This window comes from Tupaia chinensis, unplaced genomic scaffold, assembly GCF_000334495.1.
Source record: "Tupaia chinensis unplaced genomic scaffold, TupChi_1.0 Scaffold000350_1, whole genome shotgun sequence".
NCBI classification, from domain to species: domain Eukaryota; kingdom Metazoa; phylum Chordata; class Mammalia; order Scandentia; family Tupaiidae; genus Tupaia; species Tupaia belangeri.
The window spans coordinates 4,369,788-4,391,383 of NW_006159844.1; the positions used below are offsets into that span (position 1 = coordinate 4,369,788).

At 35.1% G+C, this 21,596-nt stretch overlaps 1 protein-coding gene across 2 annotated transcripts in view; it reads left to right on the top strand.

Annotated features, from left to right (window-relative positions):
* The window catches only part of MBIP (MAP3K12 binding inhibitory protein 1), a 20,338-nt gene extending 290 nt beyond the window's left edge, over nucleotides 1-20,048 (top strand). The window contains exons 2-9 of one of the 2 annotated variants that reach the window (XM_006152368.3): nucleotides 3,589-3,708; nucleotides 5,452-5,676; nucleotides 5,766-5,862; nucleotides 8,909-8,974; nucleotides 9,217-9,369; nucleotides 11,578-11,675; nucleotides 18,422-18,460; nucleotides 19,899-20,048. In XM_006152368.3, the coding sequence (XP_006152430.1) occupies nucleotides 3,589-3,708; nucleotides 5,452-5,676; nucleotides 5,766-5,862; nucleotides 8,909-8,974; nucleotides 9,217-9,369; nucleotides 11,578-11,675; nucleotides 18,422-18,460; nucleotides 19,899-20,006 (906 nt within the window). In that variant the 3' untranslated portion in view covers nucleotides 20,007-20,048. The remainder of the gene's footprint in view (nucleotides 1-3,588; nucleotides 3,709-5,451; nucleotides 5,677-5,765; nucleotides 5,863-8,908; nucleotides 8,975-9,216; nucleotides 9,370-11,577; nucleotides 11,676-18,421; nucleotides 18,461-19,898) is intronic. The other variant, XM_006152369.3, reaches the window with a different exon arrangement.
* The last annotated feature ends 1,548 nt before the right edge of the window (nucleotides 20,049-21,596 follow it).

Below are 21,596 nucleotides of genomic sequence, written 5' to 3' on the forward strand. Positions count from 1 at the left end.
GGGGGGGCGGGGGGCGGCCGAGGCCTGCCGGGTGGTGGGACGTGGCCCCGGTAGCAGAGGTAGGAGGGGGAACCGGAGCCCAACTGCCTCCGGTTGGAGTGAGGAGGGGGCCGTACCGGCTCAGTGCAGTACCGACTGGAGACTAGATTACTTTGCAACTGGGAGTTAGGGAGGGTGGTCTAAGTGAAAATCTAGCTCCGATAGAAACAGACTGGGAAACTGAGGGTTTAGGAGGTGCCTAGTGCTCAGGGTCCTTTTTCCTCCAACTTATTCATTATAGAAATCGGTTGGTCATTACGGCCTGAGATTTTTTTTAAAACGCTCACCCCTTTTCTTGGGTGATTTACTTTTATGATTCACTTAGTTTTGTTGGTTTCCTTTTCTTTCTGCTCAATGCGTGCATCTGTTACCTTTTCACATGGGAGGAAAGTAAAAGGAATTCATCTAAAATATTTCCGTAGTGTAAAATTGGATGAGTTATTCGTGATTGATGTTACTTCCATTAAACTGATGTTTCACTAGTTTATTAATATTAACTGGTGTAACTGGCTGATAAATCGCTTTATCAGAAATGTCATAGTAAAATTGGGTTTTAAAAAGTGGGCTTCTTACATTGTGCTTGGTCAGATCATTCTTTCGTCTCATGATGTAAAATTCAAAGTACATTTTAAATGAGAAAAACTTAAAGATGTGCTTGGTTGCTTTTAAAAATATTTTATATCTTGCATGGACTGTTTCTTAGCTATAAAAGTTTGTCTGGGGGCTGGTACTAGTGCATGCACTAGGCACAGCAGGAACTTACATCAGAGATTAAATGCCTGTGAAAATAAGAGCGTTTCTCTAATCTGTGAAAATTTTTAAACACTTTGGGTGTTGATTGAAGGAGAATCAATCTTTTATAATTACTTTAGTATTTTAAAAAATCTTAGTGTTGTAACTTACAGACAGCATTATTGTAAGTTAAACAGTTTTGTGGAATGAAGAATTTTTAATAGAATCTCCAGAAAGATACAAATTTTGAACTCAGTTGTCTGTGAAGGATTTACAAAAAAATTTTTTTAGACTTGAGGATTTCTGATTGTTATTAACAATTTAGTCTTGAAACCTTTAAGTGGTTTAAAAGTTAGAGAACTTTATATGGCATGTACATTAAAACTTTCAAGTTTGATTATAGTCTACTGTCAAAATTAAAAAAGTTTATACTCACCTATTATTGGCAGTAGTTATTTTTCAGTGATGGGATAATTTTAGGAATTAACATTGAGAAATAATTTAAACATTTCTTTTAAAATATCTTGTATGCTGAATTTTTAAAAGTTCATTTAAAAATTTTAAACATGCAAGTTTTCTATAGGCGAGAAGTGATTAAAATGTACTTATGCTGTGTTTAGAATGAATATTTTGTGAGTTTCTGAAAAGACCTTCTATACACGTGTCAAAAATAAGGTTATCTCAGCAATGAAATGCTAACTAACCATTCTAATAATGATTTACATTTTTAGATGTATTGTTTTAAGAGTGGAAGCCAGAGTACTAATAAAATCTCCCCAGGGGGAAATCAATGTTTCCTTTCACAACCAGTTCAAAAGATTTTAAATATGTTTCTCATAATATGCCTAATCCATCCTTTATCATCCTATGTATCATTGTATTATAACCTCTCCTCAATGAGAAACATGAAATTGAATGTTAAAAAGTATTTTTCTACTCCAGATCACAAAATTTATTTTTAACTTTTTTGCTTTCATTTGGTTGGCCTAGTTTACCAAGTTAAAGAACTATTTACTGTTAGTTTTTTTTTTATATTAACATGAGAATGCATACTTAAATAGTCTATATTAATAGTAGACTAATAGAGTTTTTTTATTAAATTGTCTACTATTTTAAGTTCTATAGGGAACTTAAATCTATAATGCATAGATGTCATATTAATAGGGAATTTTTTTGAATGAACAGTTGGATGTATTGAGATAGTTTTAAAATTCATTTGTGACATTATTACGGTTTTCTTAAAAGGCCAAGTATCCTTAATTGCACTTAAAGGCTTACATAGTTATGCTGAATTGAAATGAGAATATGACCAAAGCATTGAGATTTATTTTCTACAAGTTATTTTCTCTAGAAAAATGTGACAATTTTCTTAGGTTGAAGTTTTGCCTACTTTATTACTATAATCATCAATTTGCTATAATTGACTATAGATCTCTTTGAGGACTGTAAAACTTTAGTAATAGATTACTTCCATCTATAATGTATATATATAAGTGGTCTAACTTTACTTCCATCTATAATGTATATATATAAGTGATCTAAATATCATCATAAACATGAAAGTGATATACATTTAGGTTAATGCATTAATCTTAATGTAAAATCTTAATTAATAATCTTTGCCACGTAACTTACATAAAATTTTGTATTTTTTTACACTTGTCTAAAAGACTAAATGCTTCTGGCTTCTTGTTCAAAGGCCAGTAAATTCATAGTATTTGTTCAGTATTGGGCCTTTTTATCGATAACCTTGAATCTCACTGATTCCTTGTTCAGTGATTCATCTTTTGTTTTATTATAACTCATAAAGTCTAGATTTGAACTTATATATAAGTTTTATATTTTATACTTTTTTGGCTAATTTTTAATAAATTATTTCTGGAAAAAATATAGTTATCTTGGTTCTACTGTGGAGGACCTCCTTATACTATATAAACACTGTCCCTGGAAAAGTTTATGGTAGCTCACTTTTATTCACTCAGAGGACTGCAGATGGAGGCACTCACTTAAAAATTTTTACTGATTTCAATATTAATTTTATATTTAAGTTCTTGGTAGTTTTCTGGATATGATTTTATTCTAACAGATCACCAGCTGATAAGAAATTCTCCTATAATGAGCCTCACATCTTACTAGAAAATTGTATTAGTCAAAGCTCTGAACACTCCATGCAGTTAATAGCAGTTTATTTCATTATTGTGACTTCCATATCAAAAAAAAGTTTAATTTTTATTTGAAATAGATAAACATGTTGCCATTTATAGCTAGATTTGGTATGTATGAAGTATATTGATTTTTAAATCATTTTAAAAGTTAGTTAAATTTTAAAATAATAAAAATGTCATTCAAAAGACATCAGAATGATGTATTTCAGGTATGTATTTGTGTTCACATTTAACAAAGAGAAATATGCATATTAGTATTTTCTCAAAATGGTGTGTCTTGTCTGTTTAATGCTCTGAGCTAAGAAATAGTCGTATTCTTAATTGGAGAAACCTATTCTGCATCTTATCCAAAGATTTTTAGAAACTGAAGTATCAAAAAAGCCTTCTATTTTTTTTGTTGTTGTTATTCATGGATGGTTTGAAATCCATTAGAATAGGATGTCTTTTTTTTTTTTTTTAAGAAAATCAACACAATTCTTGACTGTTTAAAATAGTAACTATGTAGAGCATTTTAATGTATCATTAAAACATGGTTGCTTTGAGCAAAATAGGCATGTTGTATTAGTCTATAGAAATCTTATTTTTGTGACAGTCCCATATGTACACCTTAATCGTGTAATTTTTATCATGTTACTGGTTTGCCCCTTTGAAGCTTAACCTCAGAGATGATGTGGTGAAAATTACAATCGATTGGAACAAGCTCCAGAGCCTCTCGGCATGCCAGCCTGCATTGCTCTTTAGTGCACTTGAGCAACATGTTTTATTTTTACAGGTAAATTCCTTATTAGAACTGTTAACTTGATATTGAAATAGAAAATTAATTGTGGTTAAGTTAGCTCAAGTACTTGTTAGTTCTGTCTTAACACTTTATTAATCCCGTTAGTGATGAGAGGATACATTGAAAATGGATCTAAATCTGTTCTTTTCAGCAGTGATCAGAATAGTTTTGGGAATATAGCCCAATAGGCCGATGTGGGTATGAGATTGAATGCAATTCTATTCAATTCTAGACTTGCAGTGAAAATTCAATACAGTTCCATCTATGGTGGGTTATAATTAAGCAATAAGACACGGCAGGTGTGTGTCATGCTATGATAATGATTCCATGCCTTGGGTGAGTTTGGAGGCTCATGGAGTGCTTTCAGTGGTTCAAGAAGTGGCATTATCCCAGCATGACACATCCTGGAGTGTCTATTGCAATTAAACAGTTTCAGCATAGTTTTTAAAAAGAAAGTAATTTCTGTGACATTAATGTCTCATCTTAGTAAGTAGCCAGTCACTATTTTATCTTTTCTTTTTAATAGTTTGAGATAATTTATCCTTTATGTTAGAAGTCAGTATTGAATTGTTATTTATAATAGTGTCATTTTTAATATTTCATTTTAATAACTAAATAGTATTGTGTCCTTGCTGTTTTCTAATTGAACATCTCTGAAATTATAATTGACGTTAAGTTTACAACTCTAATCAAAGTGTAAAATGTGAAGTGTCAAGAAGATAAGTGGAAGAACTATTTGGATTGGTCAGTTTACTGTGATTAACGTGTTATGTAGAAGGTTTCCGCAAACAATGGAGGCAAAATTGTAGGTATGAAAAAATAATTGGAACATTGATGAGTGTTGGTGTTTTGACTAATGGAATAGACATTAACTTTCAGCCTTCCATTTAGTGACTTTATGGGAAAATTTAATGTAAAAAGTAACAGTTAACCCTGTTTTTAAAGGGTAGAGTACTAAGCTAAGGAACTCAGATGAGGCCTGATTGTGGGGGTAAGGGGTAACAATGAATGGATAATACAATTAACATTATACAACAGGATTCCCACCACCACCACACTAAAATGGCAAGCATCTGTTTTCAGCTATAGATCTTGGTAGGTTTTTGTTATTTTTTTCTTTGTTCATTTCCTTTTTTAAAATTTAATTTCATGACCCAAGAAGATACCTTGCTATGTCAGGAAAAGCCTGAGTGTTCACTCAGTGTAACACCTATATATTTCATGTCTGTGCTGTCTCATTCACATTGGCCAACTGCAGTTTCAAGTGGAGAATCTCCAGTGATATAGTGATAATGCAGGGCTTTGCTGAGTGAGAGCACTGGCTCTCGTGTTAAGGAGGAAAAATACTAAGCCTTAGTGTTCTGAGGAGGCATTTGAATGACATGTTAATTAAGTGGCATTGGTGCCAGAGGCTGAAGGCTTTGATTTGGCACAAAATAAAAGATGAGTGACAGAATGATTCCCTCAAAGAAAATTTTAAATTTCCTCAGGTTTTTCGTCCTTCCTTTTTTTTTTCAAAATAAAACAAATTTATAGCAAATAATAATGATCACAGTAGGAGAAAACAGCAAACACTTAAATGTGGTCAGATCTATGTATCCTGGTATATCAACCTTTTATATTTAGTAATTGATAGTAAATGTTTCATTTAAGGTAGCAGAAATGTATATAGATACATTAAATGCATGATTCATTTTGGTAGTTTGAACCTCAGCAAATGGAATTGTGTTCTCTCAGCCATTTTTAGCAAAACTTCAGCCTCTGATTAAAGAGGAAAATGCGACTGCTGTTGAAGAGATAGGAAAAACAGAAACAGGGAACAAGAATGAAGCAAATGCCAAATTTCCCCTTGGCGACCTACAAGAGGAAGAAAAACACAAAGACTGTGATTTAGCAGATGTGAAAAAGACACAGATTCATTTTGATCCAGAAGTAGTTCAGATAAAGGCTGGAAAAGCAGAAGTAAGAAGTTTTTTGGGGGATGGTGGGGGGCATTACTTTAAAGAATTTTTATTATGTTTACATTGTTAAAACATACTTGTTATTTGTAGATTGACAGACGAATATCTGCATTTATTGAAAGAAAGCAAGCTGAAATCAATGAAAACAACGTCAGGGAATTTTGCAATGTTATTGATTGTAATCAAGGTAATTACCTAGAAGTTAATTTTCACGGGCTTTAAAGCACAATTTTTACAATTGCCCTAATCTTTCATTTTTTTAAAAAATGAATAATATTTACACAATTCAGTTTATTTCACAGGTTTAGTTAGTAACTCAAACAGAGGAATTTCCTTCTGTCTAGTTATAGTCTATATTGTCAAACTGGTTTTTATTTTGCTTACACAATAATAAATGCTAACATAAAAAGGCTAATGTTTACCAATAGGTGAAAAGATGATTTTGAAGTTCCTTTAGGAAATGAACATGAAATGTGGGTAGAAGGGTTGCTCGGTCTCACTTGTAAGAAGGAACTGAGTGGTATAAATTTCAAGCCAGTAAATGTACTTGTGAAATTATGATGTTAATAGATGACATGAACTTAGTAAAGTTAATATTCCTCAAGAGGGAGCAGTTTTCTCACTGCTCCTGAACTGTTCGAACTGTTTGTCACAATACAACCAATTTGTAATGAAGACTCATGGTGTCTTATGCTTTTTCCTTTCTCTCACAGTGCATACATTTGCTGGTTTTGATCACATTCTCCTTTACCTCTCCACTTGATGCAATAGTACATTTACGGATCTGCAGGGATGCAGCAGCATACAAAATATTGCAAAGCACTGCCATAGATCCTACTCAGGCATCATAGTAATAATCAGAACAAGTAGTTCTCAGAAAAAATTATTGAGAAGAGTTCATAATTGTAATGAATAGTTTTCTTGTTGCCTTTAATATCTCTTGACTAATTATTATGAACACAGAATTGTCAGATGAACCTAGAAGTGACTCATATCACATTAATACACTGATTCTCAGAATGAAAAAAATACAGGCTCAGTTTGGTTCTAAATTCAGCTTTTTCTACTATTAACATACATGTGTATCTTTAAATTTGCTATATTTTCTTGTTAGCTTTTCAAAACAGGTGCAGAAGTGGCAAAAACTCAGGTACTACAATCCAACTGCAAGCAACCCATGAGAAAGGGCTTGTTGAAGGAGCAAGCACATGTGCCACTAATGTTATTCCTCTGTTCTCCCTGCTAACTCTATTATTATAAACCACCAGGGGATAGAAATTGACAAGAATTGAAATGCTCAGCAGGATTCCTTGGCCCATTCAATCCCTTGCTGGCTCAAAACAGTGCTAGCAAGAATTGTTGTGAAGAGTGACTAGCACTCACACGTTAGCTATCTTCACACCATGCTGAATTTCTCACTGATGGGTCAGTTAATCTATATATTTGGAATATAATTCTGGGATGGATGATAGCTTCTTTTTTTTCTTTTTTTTACCCTTAACTCCATTAAATAGTAGAAAGAATGGAGAAATGATAGTACTTTAACCTTACTCTGAGGTGTCTCCAAAACGAAAATGACTCTGTTTAGTCTCTACATGTAAGAGATAAGTGCATTTAGAATTTTATTCACACAATTTGACTTATTAGCAGTTCTATTTAAAAAAACTTAAACCCCAAAACTGTATTTTTGTGCATTAATGTGTTTCTTTTAATGCTTCTCAATTTGATCTAAATATAAACAAAGTGTTTTTAAAACATCAAGTTCTATACAGAAAAAAAGCAATTTTACCATTCAGTTTTTACAAAGTAATCAAGGGAAATTGGCAAGAAGTTTACTGTCAGTGTATGGTTTTACTGATGTTATTTCAAACATTAGTATATATTACTATATAGGATTCTATATTGTTAATGTGTATGTTAATATATATAAAGTTATGATAGTATATAAAATTAGTAGTATTACATAGTTATGTTGACCTCTTTCCAATTTTCCCCTTTGTAATTTATTTGTTAGATTCTAATTTGAAAGAAATTATATTTTTTAGCTTGAAAAAAATTAGAACAAATTATAACAGCATATTTATCTTAGAATTGCATTTTTCAAAAGGGATAGAATGAGAAGTGGATGTCTTTTGTGACTTAGGGATTTTTTTAAGTGAACATTGGAAGTTTAGGTGGAATGGAAAGATACATGTTATACTTGACATCTTTTTGGAATGGAGTTCTGAAATAAAGGTGTTAAAGGTATAACTAGGCTTTTTATTAGTTGTCAGTAAGTAATTTGGTTATTAATACCAAAAATGTTTTTTTAAAGACATTTCAGAATAAAACATGAGTTCTAGTTCTATGATGATATAGAATTAAAGTACTCTGTATGTTAATTTCTCCAGAGAACCAAATGCTTTTTAGGGATATTGGTTTTCATTAAAAATTGTATTAAATTATGCCACTTAGTGCTGATGACTTTTCTATCTGTAAATCTGAATGCTAGATAAGAAAATTAAAGCCAGCTGTGGCTTATTGGTTAAGGTAGCTGGATCTCACGTGGCCATCTGTGTAGTTCAAGTCCCAGACCAGGAGCTTGAGAAACATGCTGGGCATGTGTGCATGTGTGCCCAAAATCTAAAGAGTAGCAATGGAGAAGGGATTGCAGCATGGCCTTCCTCCATGGAGGGCACTGTCTCACTTTTTCTCTCTGCTCTCTCTGGTGAATACATGTTCTCTAGCAAAATTAAAGAAAAAAAAGAATAGTAGATATTATATATTTTAGAAGGTAAAGAAGGTCACTAGATTCTTTTTTTTTTTTTTTTTTTGGAGAGATTTTCACTGTAGGGCGCGTGCGCTCGCCAGACAGACAGACAGAGACATAGAGACAGAAAGCGAGAAATCACCCCCCAGGGGGGATGGTCACGCCGCAATCCCTTCTCCTCCATTCTCCTCTCGGGATCTTGGGCACGCACGCACACGCGCCCGGCGTGAGTTTTAAGCCACCAGGTCCGGGACACGAACCGCGGTCGACTACGTGGGAGTCCAGCGACATAGCCATTACGCTAACTGCTTGTTCCCAAGAAGGTCACTAGATTCTATTCTGTATGTGATGGTAATTATGATTAGTATTATTAAAATTATATTTTCTTATAATGTTAATTATAGAATTACTAAAAGTTTATCTAGTCTCATACATTTGAAGTTAAGAATATATCTGAACTTATATTTATCTAAATTCTTCTTAGAAAATAGTTGTGCAAGAACTGATGCCGTTTTTACCCCTTATCCTGGATTTAAAAGTCATGTAAAGGGTAAGTAACTACCACCTAATATCTTTGTCACTTACAGAAGCTTGTTCTAGATTATTAGAAAAATGAATACAAATAATTTTCCCATCTAAATAATGTTTATTTTAAACAAAACAAAAACTCTTGCTTTTCTTTGTACTTGGATTTGTGGTTAAATAGTTTTTCTGAAAAGAATATGAAGTACTGTTAGGGAGAGAGAATTTTTTATTTTAATTTTATATAGGCTAAAAGTTTTTTTAACTTAGTTTCTAGAGTTGTGAATACATATGGACCACAGACTAGACCTGAAGGAATTCAAGGGTCGGGTCATAACCCTAACAGCATGCTTCGAGATTGTGGTAATCAGGCTGTAGAAGAACGACTGCAAAATATTGAGGCTCACTTGCGCTTGCAAACAGGTAAGCTGAGTGCTGATGGCACCCCATAATGTACCTTTGCAAATGGCTAAAGAAATTCTAGTTCATTGAGTTACCAAATATTCATTTGAGCAGCTGTCATGTATAAAAACATTGTTCTGCTTTATCTAAAAATGAACAGAACATGGTCTCTACTCAAAGAATTTACAGTTCTGTTGCCTTTGAACTTCCTCCTCTCACAGTGGTTGTCACTTTCCAAACTCAAGAGAGTATCTAGTAGAATTGGAACAGGTTCCAAATAGATACCAATCTCCTTAGTTTATTGAGGTCATGGCTGAAAACTAGTTGTCTTCCTACCACCGATTTCATAATTTACCATAACCACCTCTCCTTCATCTACTGTGCCATGTACAGAGTTCATGAATGTTCTAGTCTTGAAGGATCTCTTGGTGTAGATAAACATAAAAATAAATAAATGCCATAGGCAAAACAAACGTTTATTGAACAATACACGGTGCTAGTCACTCTGAAAGTATTATGCCTATGTCAACTCATTTAATACTTAACAGTACCCTTTTGAGGCGTTGGTGCTATTATCATTGTACAGATAAAGAACCGAAGTTCAAAGAGTTCAAGCAACGTGCCCAAGATAACTGGAAATCAAACCCAAATCTTAACTGGCTACAAAGCCTGAAAAGTCTCCCTCCCTGCTTAGTTATTGCATCCTCTTGATCCTGCCATCTAAATAGCTCAAAGCTGTTCACTGCTGTTTATCCTCATGGCTGCGCCAGGCATTGTAGTCTATGAACTAATGCTTCCTAGGTTTGTGCAAAGCAGAAGCCATACAGTCATACCAAATGAACACAAGAGAGAAAATTTCTCTTGGAGCTTATATTAGAGTGGGGAAACAGATAATAATAATAATAATAATAATAAAATACAGAACGGCAGTAATAATGATATGAAAGAAATTAAGGGAAGGAAGATAGTGAGTGTTGGTAGGAAGTTGAGGATTGGCACTGGTATGTTTAAAAAGATGGTCAGAGCAGACCTTACTGTTAGGAAACTTTTGAGCCAGGACCTAAAGTTGGTTAAAGTAAGCCTTAGGATTATGGAGGTAAAGAGAAACAATTGCTAAAGCGGTTCGGGTGCTTTGCCTAGTTGAAAACAGAAAGAAAGAATGAAGTGGCTGGAACCATATGAGTTTGAGGACAATGTCCACAGTGTGTAAGGCCTTACAGGCCCTTGTGAGGGCTTTGGCTTTTAGTCTGAGTGAAATGGTAAGCTATTGAAGGGTATGAGCAGAGAAATAACCTGACTTACATTTTAAAAGGATCCATTACTGCTTTGTTGAGAATACACACTCTATGGAAGCAAGGCAGGAAGAGGCAGCCCAATTAGGAGGTTGTGATAATCCAGGAAGACAGGGTGGAGATTGTTGGCAGGGAAGTGGTAAGAAGCACAAGGACTTAAATACAATCATAAACTTGGAATTTGAGAGGCCTTAATTTATCATCTTCTTCCCTGGAAAGTTTGTTGTTGAGAATTAAAGAAAGGGCTGTTTTTAACATTCTTGTAGATCAAAAGAGAAAATACAGCATAAAGGGAAAAATATAAATTGACAAAAATATAAGACATATAACCACTGAATTTAACTGTCATTTGTCACTATGCATTTTTCTCCTCCCAAGTAACTATTAAAGCCTATCAGAAATATGGGACTAGTAGATGGCATAATGGTTATGTTACTGGACTCGCATGTAGACCGTAGTTCGAGTCCCAGACCTGGAGGCTTCAAACTCATGCCAGGCACATGTGTGTGCGTGCCCAAAATCCTGAGAGAAGAATGGAGGAGGATTACAGTGTGGCCACCCCCCCGGGGGTGGAGGGGATTTCTTGCTTTCTGTCTTGCGCATGTGTCCTGTAAGCAAAAAATCTCTCTTTAAAAAAAATACGATTTGGTACAGTATTCAGTATCTTGTAACATGAGTTGAACATAAAGCAAAAGTCCCAGCAATAAAAGAAGCATAAATAGGGTTTAGAGAGAAAAGGTGAGGTGTGTGTTCCATCCTATATAATATTGAAAATATGAGCTAAGGATTTCATTCTGTTCTTCTTTGGTTTATTTTCTTTAGCTTCAATATTTCTTATTTCTTTGCATAAGTATCTTTGCATGGTAATTTAAGAATTATAATTGTAAAAAGAAAGAATTACCCAATAGTATTTCAGAATTATCTTTATTATATTTAGGTGGCCCAGTGCCAAGAGACATTTACCAGAGAATTAAAAAGCTTGAAGATAAAATCCTTGAATTGGAAGGCATCTCTCCTGAATATTTCCAGTCTGTAGTAAGTATAAATGGCTTTTTAACAATCATTTGTTACTTGTATTATTTTTTAACTTGATATAGTCATCAGAAAGAGAGAGAAGGAAAGTGAGAAAGCAAGCCTCCAGGCCCAGGACTTGTACTGAAGGCGGCCATGTGGGAGTCCAGTACCTCAACCACCATGCCACCTGCTGGCCCCAAATGTCTCTTAAAAATAAATAAAATGTTTTATTTTAGTTCTTCCTCATGTAACAATATATTTAGTGATCTATATGTGAAACACTATTTTTAATAATTCAAAGGTAAATGAAAACAGTCTTATATATAGGATGTATCTAGTTCTCTTAAACTTACTCTAAATATTCTTTTAAAATTTAGAGTTTTTACAAAGGGATAATTTTATTATATATTACCCAGTTCTGAAATTTAGACCATTTTCATGGTTGGGTAGTAATCAAGTTGGGTAGCAGTCAGCCCTGTCACTCTGGACTTGGTATTTAGTAAAACAGAGGATTCCTCTGAGACCCTGCTGTCAGTTATCCCTTCTGTCTCTCATCCCTCCCTCCACAGACTTGTTCCCTCAGCTCTTACATTCACTTTCTCTGGACCAGACAGATAGGCACCTCAAGCTGCCACCCTGTCTTCTTCACCTTAACCACCATACTTTTTGAAAGACTACCCTATATTTGTCTAATTTCTCAACTTTAGCATATATCATTCATTTAATTTATTCTTGCCCCTTCTTCTAAGGACACTAAGAAAGTGTTGTGCACATAAGTATCTTTTTTGACACATCAGCATTTTCAGACAAAAAATCCTGAGTTCATTGTGTTATTTTTCTCAGTCTTCTAAAGTGATTATCTGTAATACCTGCCTTTATTTTTCTTTGAAGTAGTGCCGTATTAGAACTAAAATAATGTAAAAGGTTATAAAAGCTCCTGTTTCTAAAATAATTATGTAAAATAGCTCTATCATTAGGTTGTTGGGAAAGTCATGACAAATTTTTCTATGCAGAAATGCATCATGAATGGGACCAGCAGTTAGCATAATGGCTATGTCGCTGGACTCCCATGTAGCTAACTGCGGTTCGTGTCCCAGACCCAGTGGCTTAAACTCACGCTAGGCACGTGTGCGTGCGTGCCCAAGATCCCGAGAGGAGAATGGAGGAGAAGGGATTGCGGTGTGGCCATCCCCCCCTGGGGGTGATTTCTCACTTTCTATCTCTCTGTCTCTCTCTGTCTTTCTGGTGAGCACATTCGCCCTATAGCAAAAACCTCTCCAAAAATTAAATGCGTCATGATTTTCCCAACAACCCAATAGCATAGATCATATAAGTCTGTGTTAAAAAAAATAAATTTATTAAGTATATTGTAGCAATCTTTGTGAAGTTACAGATTGGAATTTTTAAAAATAATTATTTAATTTTATTTAGTATTATTTAATTTTCTACAAGGCTTAGGTGTTCACCAGAGAGACAGAGAGAAAGGGAAAGTGAGAAAGCAAGTAAGTCATCAGATCCGGGACATAAACTGTAGTCAGCCATGTGGGTGTCTAGCACCTTAACCACCATGCCACCTGCTAGCTCCAGATTGGAATTTAAAGTGAGGTACAAAAGCATTTCCAGGAGACTAAGGCAGGTTATATAATAAGGGGCAGCAAGTCCTAAATGACAAAGGTTCAGAGAGTGAGTTTTAGTCATTTAATGTTTTCAAATGTAAAATGAGGTTTATAAAAGTACTAAGGGTAGAAGCAAGGATTAAATGAGAGATTACAGATCACTTAGCTCACCGCCTAGCAGTAGTGAAAAACCTCAGTAAATGTTGGCATTTGTTTTATCAGCTACTGTGAAGTAACTATATAAATGTGGCTAAGCCACTCAGTTCCTCTGTCCTTCAGATGTTCACATGTAGGAAATGTGTGTGTTTGTATTACATGATTACAAAGGTCTTTCTGCTTTGAGGGTATCTTTCTAGAAAACTTTGCAAAGATTTTGTGACTTTTCCTATAGCAGTCTACCATTGTAGCAGCCCCCATTAAGTAATCCCTAGAACAGTTATCTTCTAGTTCAGTTTTATACCTTATTAATAAAATTCTTGTTTACAACTAATTTTACAAGAGTGTGGTAGTGTCAGATACCTCCAGTGACAATTCACTTTATTATTTCTCTGATTCTGATTTATAAAAACTTAGAATGTATGTACTTTCTTAACAGAAAAACAAACCCTTCATGTCATAATCTTGGAGAGTTTTTTGTTTGTTTTAATTTGTTATTATAGGATAGAGTGTTTAGTTAAAGAAGTAAAATTAGCCAGATTGTACCTTGGACCTTTTTTAAAATTTCTTTTAGAGGTTTTTGCCTTAGGGTGTGGGTGCTCGCCCAAGAGAGAGAGACAGTGAGAGAGAAAATGAGAAGTCAGCCCCCCCAGAGAGGATGGCCATACCGTAATCCCTTCTCTTCCATTCTCCTAGGACTTTGGGTATGCACACAAATGCATTCAGCATGAGCTTCAAGTCACTGGGTCTGGGACTCAAACTGTGGTTTACCACGTGGGAGTCCTGCAGCATAACCACTACACAATCTGCTGGCCCCCTACCTAAGACCTTTAATGCTATACCTGAAGTTTTAAAATCGTTTCTTCAGGGAGGGGGTTGGCACAGAGTGGAGGGACTCTATTAAAAACAGAAAAATGCAATATTTAGAAAGATGTATCTAATTCTGTTGTGGAAGATAAATGAAAAGGTAACTAAAGATAAAGATAGTATTATACTGTTGGGTTATTGGGAAAGTCATGACACATTTTTGCATTGAAAAACAAGAAAATACATCATGACTTTGCTGTCGACCTGGTAGCTTATATGTGAAGTGAGATCCTGAAATAGAGACATTGGGTGAGAACAGAAAAGAAAATAGACAAATACTGATGGTTGGATGTGGAAAAAGAGACAGAGCAAGGATGAGTCCAGTTTCTGGTTGGAAAAATGACAGTATCATTGACAGAAATAAGAAAATCTAGAGGGGTAGATATTTTGTGGGAAATGTGTATTTGAAGTTATAGGAAAGTATGAAGTTGAAATATTAGATATGCTTTTTGATTTAGGACTTCTACATAAGACATCTAAGCGAGTCTTTGTGGAGATGAAAGTTTAAACATCAATGGTTAGGAACACTGACACTCTGAGCTGTCTGCAGTCAGATGTTTGGTAACTAAATAACTTCAGGGTAGGAAGCCCTATAAATAAATATAGATAAAATTGGCCTGGATGTGTTAGGCTTTTAGAAAAGGATAGATAATAGCCAATCTTGAGGAAACTAGTGCTTAAAATGTATGTCCAGATCTATTAAAAACCGTGTATCTTTGATTAGAAGAGTGACTTCTAGATTTATGTTAGAAGTAACATATCCACATTAATAGTGAGCCATACAAAAGCACAAAATAAATGTTGAAATATCCAGCCTCATTCTGTCCTCTAGGCCTATAAACATATATGGCACAAGCCCTAAGGAAAGATTTCTATGCACCCTTCTGTAATGGATTGAGTGATCTATTTCTAGGAGCTGCATTCTTTACTTGAAATAGAACAAGCTCTAGGATTGCCTTTGCCCACGAGAGCAGTTGAAAACACCCTTCAGAGGACACAGCACACTATTCGTCACCTTCGCCATCCTCATGATTAGAGTACATACATAGTAATTGGATAATTTTATGTATTTTTCCCTTAAAAGTATACAGATAAAACTATATGTGTAGCATTATCTTCTAGTTTCTAAAGTTCGAATTACGGGGGCGTTGAGGTCAGTAAATTTCTTAGAGGTTAAACTTTTGTTGGAAATTGAACTTCTGGGTACTGAAAACAGTTTGAGATATTTGTCCTGATTGACATGTAGATGAATTCTAAACATGAGGGACCTTCTTGCAGGTGGGTAGATTATCATGAGTAACATTAAAGCATATAAAAAGGACCATTAATAGAAAAGAGATGGTTCATAAAACAAAAAGGTTATATAAAGTTCTTTACATTTCATGAAACAGACATAAAACTTCAAAATAAGTTATAGTGTATATTGAACAGGAATTATGACGAAACTGTGTTATACCTTTTAATGTAATAATTCTAAAGATCTTTATCCTTCACATTAAATCCTGAAAAGATTTTAAAGTAATTTTTTAAATGTTAAAGGTATGACTTAATAGACTATTAAAATATACAATTTTTATGAGTATTTCCAAAGAATTACTGATTTTAAATTATGACACTTGAAAGCAGTTAAGTATAACATGCTTTACAAGTATATTTCTACAACACTGTTCACTTTATAGCACTTATCACTTATAATTATATGTTTACACATCAGTTTTTCACAGTGTGTTTTAAAACTATCAAGGGCAAGATCCATGTCTTGTTCATCTTTGAGCACAGAGAACACAGTAGACGTCCATTTAATGTGCAAATGAATGAATAGAACATGACTCGATAATTATGGGACTTTTTAAGGTGTGTTAACTTTGTTCCAAAGCACTGACTAGGTGTAATTTTCACTCTGTTATATTAATTCCTAGTTCTGAAGGAAAGTCTTGGGAGCGGAAACCCTGAAGGCCAAGTCAGCATCATACGCACTGGCCATGTGTGTGTGAGAGTGCATGGTGCGCCTGAAGCCCAAGTGAACAGCTGGGCCTGCTGGGAGATTATACTGTAACACATATTGGAGGGCCTTGAATGTCACACTAGCGTGACATTTTTGACATTTCTGGCGTCACTAAAGCAAAGCTAAGTTTTTTAAAGAAAGCTGTTGCTTAGGTCTCTGATAGCATCATGTTATCTGCATTGGGAGAAAAATTGGAGTCAAGGAAATACGGGCAAGCCAGAGTGAAATGAAGGCTGAACTGGGGTAATGGGAGTCGAATTTTCTTAGAGCACAGGGTCCCTGGACATATACGTGTTGTCATCTCTTCATTAGAACACAGGCATTATAAACGTAGCTCTAAATTACCTGCCAAGGACAAATAATGGGAGAAACGAGACAATTTTGAAGGTATCAAAACTTGTTAAAATTTCTAGCTTTGGGGCCAGCAGATGGCATAATGGTTACGTCGCTGGACTCTCATGTGATCAACCACTGTTGGAGTTCCAGACCCAGTGGCTTAAATCTCATGCCAGACACATGTGCGTGCATGCCCAAAATCCCGAGGAGAGAATGGAGGAGAAGGGATTGCCACATGGCCATCCCCCCTAAGGGATGATTTTTCGCTTTCTGTCTCTGACTCTCCAGTGAGCATACACATCCTGTAGCAAAAAACTCTAAAACAAAAAATTTCTAGCTTTGTACTGAGATTTCCTTATACCTATAACAAAAGTTAAAGCTAACCTAGTATGTCCACAGTTGATGTGGTGTTTCTAAAATATTCTTTTAAGACCTAAAATAAGGCCAAAGACTACATTTTATTATGTTTTTAAGCCAGTGAATCACTGATGTACTTATTTTTCTTAATCTATTTTCATGTTGATTTCATGATATAGTAATAATCCAATTACTAATGACATACAGGCCAGCCATGGTAGCACAGTGGTAATGCAGTGCTCTGCTGTGCTGAAGTCATATGGTAACATCCTGGGTTCTGGTCCCAAGGTCTCCCTGTACACTGTGCAAGAAAGTGCCTGTGGTCCTGGCTGGCTGAGACTGGGGGTGGATTGCAGCATGTGAACTGTGTTGGGAGTACTTGACCTCCCCCCCCCAACTCCTGCCATGCTCTCTTTCATGGAATAAATTTTAAATTTTTTACACTTAAAAAATAAATTTGAACTCAAATTGGCTTAAGTAGTATGGAAATGATCTTATAAAATAGGAAGTCTAATAGTAGTGCAGTCTCCAAGGTTCATTGATTCTGTGACTAAATTATGATTGTCAAAGAATTGGGTTCTTTCCCTTCCCAGCTCTGCTTAGTGTTGACTCCTTCTTAGGCAGGAGGCAATATAGCTATAGCACACCCAAATCCTACCCAGATACAGTGGAGTTCAGAGGAACTGTGAATCAAAAGATGTGAGGAAGCTTTTTCCAGAGAGTATCCTCTTACTCTTCAGTAGACTCCTCCATTCCCTTGGGCCACAAAGAAGTAGAAGATAGCTGCTTGCATAGAAAACCACAGTGACCGTCAGAGCTAGTCAAAGGGGTGTGTGTGTGTGTGTGTTTTCATCCCTTAGCCTGGCACACCAAATTCCATATTCCTCTCTCTGTTGCTGCTGCATTTGTTAGTACACTGCCAGAACACGCCTTTCCACAGTCAGGCTCATTAGACACTGGTAATTTATGGGAAGGTATGTATTGCCAGCTACAGGCATATTGCTGCATTGTTACTACTGTGTTGTCTTTTTTTTTTTTTTTAAAGAATTATTTTAACTTTATTTATCCAGTTATCTATCTATCTATTTTTAATTTCACCAGTGAGAGAGAGAGACAGAGAGAGAGAGAGAGAAAGCTTACTGGTACAGGACTCCCACAGGCAGTCAGCCATGTGGGAGTCCAGTGCCCTTAACCACAGTGCCACCTGCAAGCTCCACAACTATATGCTTTTAATGTCCTCATCTTCAGAGGGTAATCAGAATATAAGATAGTAGATGTTGTTTACAGAGAATGTTTTGTGAATTTGTGGACTTTGTTTCTGTTGGGGTCTCAGAGCCTCTACATATTTTGTACAGTGTTCTATGAAGGAAAATTGACGCTCAAATTTTCTATATATTATTTACCTTTTTTTTTTTTAACTTTTAATGCAGCACTTCACAGGAAAAAGAAGAAAAGTTCAACCACCTCAAGTAAGTTAAGTTACTACCTTTTCATTTTGGTCTCTGAAAATATAGTTTGATTAGTTTTATACTTACTAATACGAGTTTACTATGATTGCATTAGGTCATACCCCAGTAAAATTTAGGACTAAAGAAAAGACCAGTAAAAACTAATATACTTGAGTTAGAGAAATAATTTTATTTCAAGGGCATGACTCAGGTGGGTTAAGTAAATATAAAAATCTTTATCCTTGGGCCAGATCTATGGTACAGCAGTAATACTCCAGGGAAGCTGGATCCCACATGATGACATTGATTTGAATATCTGGCCACAGACTGAGGAGTAGAGGAAGGGAATTGACAGTGACACCAGACCTCATGGAGGGTGCTTCTCTCTCTCTCCGTCTCCGTCTCTATCTCCCTTTCCCTCCCTCCCTCTCTCAGGAGCACATGCTCTATCATGAATAAAGAAATTATAATCTTTATCTTGCATTTAGTAGTAGAAGAGTGTATCAGTTACAGAATTCCTAAAAACATTAAGTGCTCCGGTATTGTCAGCCTCTGCCCCTTACCCTTTTGTTAGCACGTCTAAAACCAGAGAAGGGTGTTTAGTACAGGTTTACCTAAGCCCACTCTTGTCCGAAATGCTATTATATTAATTAGTTGAATTTTAAATCATAAGGTTTTACTAGCTTCTAATGGTGGTAATAGAAATTTAAAGTTGGAGAAAACTTAAATATGTAGTGGCTTGTTCATTTAAAACCAATTTAGAAAAACAATTTTGCCAGTATATACTTACTGGAGAGAGACACAGAGAAAGATGGGGAAGTGACAAGGCACCCCACTCCCCCCCACTCCCCAAGGGAAGTCGTCAATGCTGCAATCCCTTCTCGTGTGTTTCTCCCTCCTCTCTGGATTTTGGGCATGCACACACATGCATCCAGCACGTTTCTTGAGGCCCTAGAACTCAAACTATAGGTGGCCACAAGGGACCCAGCTACCTTCACCACCATACCACAGGCTGACCCACAGCTTAATCAGTTTTTAAGAATAACATTTTGAGTACAGTTGAGAGCAGTCATTTTTTCAGGAGTAATTGATTATACTTGAGAATTTGTAGCTATTTTAAGCAGGTAAGTTAATCCTAAAGCCTATTTTTTTTTTTTTACTATTGATGAGACTAGTCAGGTTTTTTTTTTTATTTTTAGAAAAGTTTTACTATCCTTTCAAAGTTTAAAAGGTTGAGGAGAAATTAGTCATTAGGAAAGAGAAAGTAAGAAATATTTAAGTCTTGTTTTTATCCCTTTAAGTTTATGATATAGTCAACATAAAATTTTAAAATTATTCTTAGGAAAAAACCATTTTACTGTGCTATTGAATATTTTAAATATTTATAGCTCATTTAGCACTTTATCTGCATTAAGATACTTCAGTCTTATTCAGCACTTTGTGTTCTTATTGTTTACAGCAGAACTATTCATTGGCAGAACTTGATGAGAAAATTAGTGCCCTCAAACAAGCCCTGCTCAGAAAATCAAGAGAAGCAGAATCCATGGCAACTCACCACCTTCCATGAAGAACTCCTCTCCTCCTTGTCATTTTATTTTTTTATATACATGTGTAACTTACATGTTAATTAATTAAACAGATATGTATTTATCAATGTAGACTTCTCTGAATTTTCACCTGAGCTAGTTTGCAGCAAGTAATCTTCAAATAATGAAGAGAATTTGAAATTATGAATGCAATGGAAATAGCATTGTCAGAATTTATTCCCTTCTGTTTTAAAGGAGGTATTTTGGAAACTGATAGATTTAATTTGAAAGTACTTTTTTTTTTATGGGTCAGAAAAGAAAAGTTGATAGTAGTATTTGATATTTAAAAGGACTTTATATTTGTAACATTGGTGTTAATCATTTTATTAGTTTAAATCAGTAATTTGCACTTAACAGGCATTTAACAAAAATGTCTTGACTGAAATAAAACTTAAATGCATGAATAAACTTGTTTTTATTTTCCGGATGCCATTGTTAATGTAAATGAACATTTAATACAAGTTTATCCTTCTATTGACTGTGTGACCTTGAGCAAGTTACTTAATCTCTTTGTACTTTAATTTCCTCATCTATAAAATGGGAATGGTAATAATCAGGTTTACTTCATTGATGGTTATGAAGAATAAGTGAGATCATGCATGTATAGGTTTTAAAACTGTCCTATGAGAATTGATCAGTAAATGTTACCTATCATCATTATTATATAAAACCATGTGTCTTTGGACAGTAGTTAGGTCATTACAAAGAAATTATAGCCCCTTTCCCTTGAGAAGCCTCACCTTTACCCTAATTATATGAGGAGTATTTGATGTGTGTGTGTGTGTGTATCCATAGTTACAAATTAAACACTTAAAAGATGCAGCTCCTTAAAAGATGCAGCTCCATTTATGTCAAACATCTTCATGGAGCAGCTGTTCAGGTCAAGAATTGGTTGAAAGAATAAAAAAAACAAAGTAGCTTGTAAAAGAGTTAAAGAAATCTGGATCTTAACTTCCTTAATTGCAGGAAGTACAGCTAGGAGGATCTAGAAGTCACTGGCAATTAATCTTAGGTGTCTCTAACTACCCCTGGATCTGTTTCTCTGCCTCTAATTCTGTCTCACTTGCTACTTTCCTTGTTTTCTACTCCCCATCTGTCTCCTTCTTCTTAATCTTATCTAACATATAATTAGCTATGGTATCCACTTTCTCTGTCAACTGGTTTCTCTGAAGGCCTCTTCATTTCTGCTTACTCACTGGGGTGACATGTTTGTCTCCAGAACCTCAGCTTTTTCATGCATTTGAACTGCTGTGGTGCTAGCTCTGAACCCAACTCTACAACCTTGAACTCTAGTGACCACTGCTTACTTCAGTCTCTGTATCTCAAAATCTCCAGAAATGAAATGTGACTCAATGTGATCAGGCATCTCAGTTACTTTTGACAAGGATGATAGGGTAGGATTCCTTTATAGGAATGTGCTGTGTACACACAATCTTGTACAACTTTTGGTGGCAGCCTTGAAGATACTGTTCACCTGATTTAAAAAAGAAAAAAAAAAAAAAGACAGCAGAACAGGGCTTTGAAATCTTTGCCAAGAATTAGATTTGGTTAGGTCAATCCACTAACTGCAA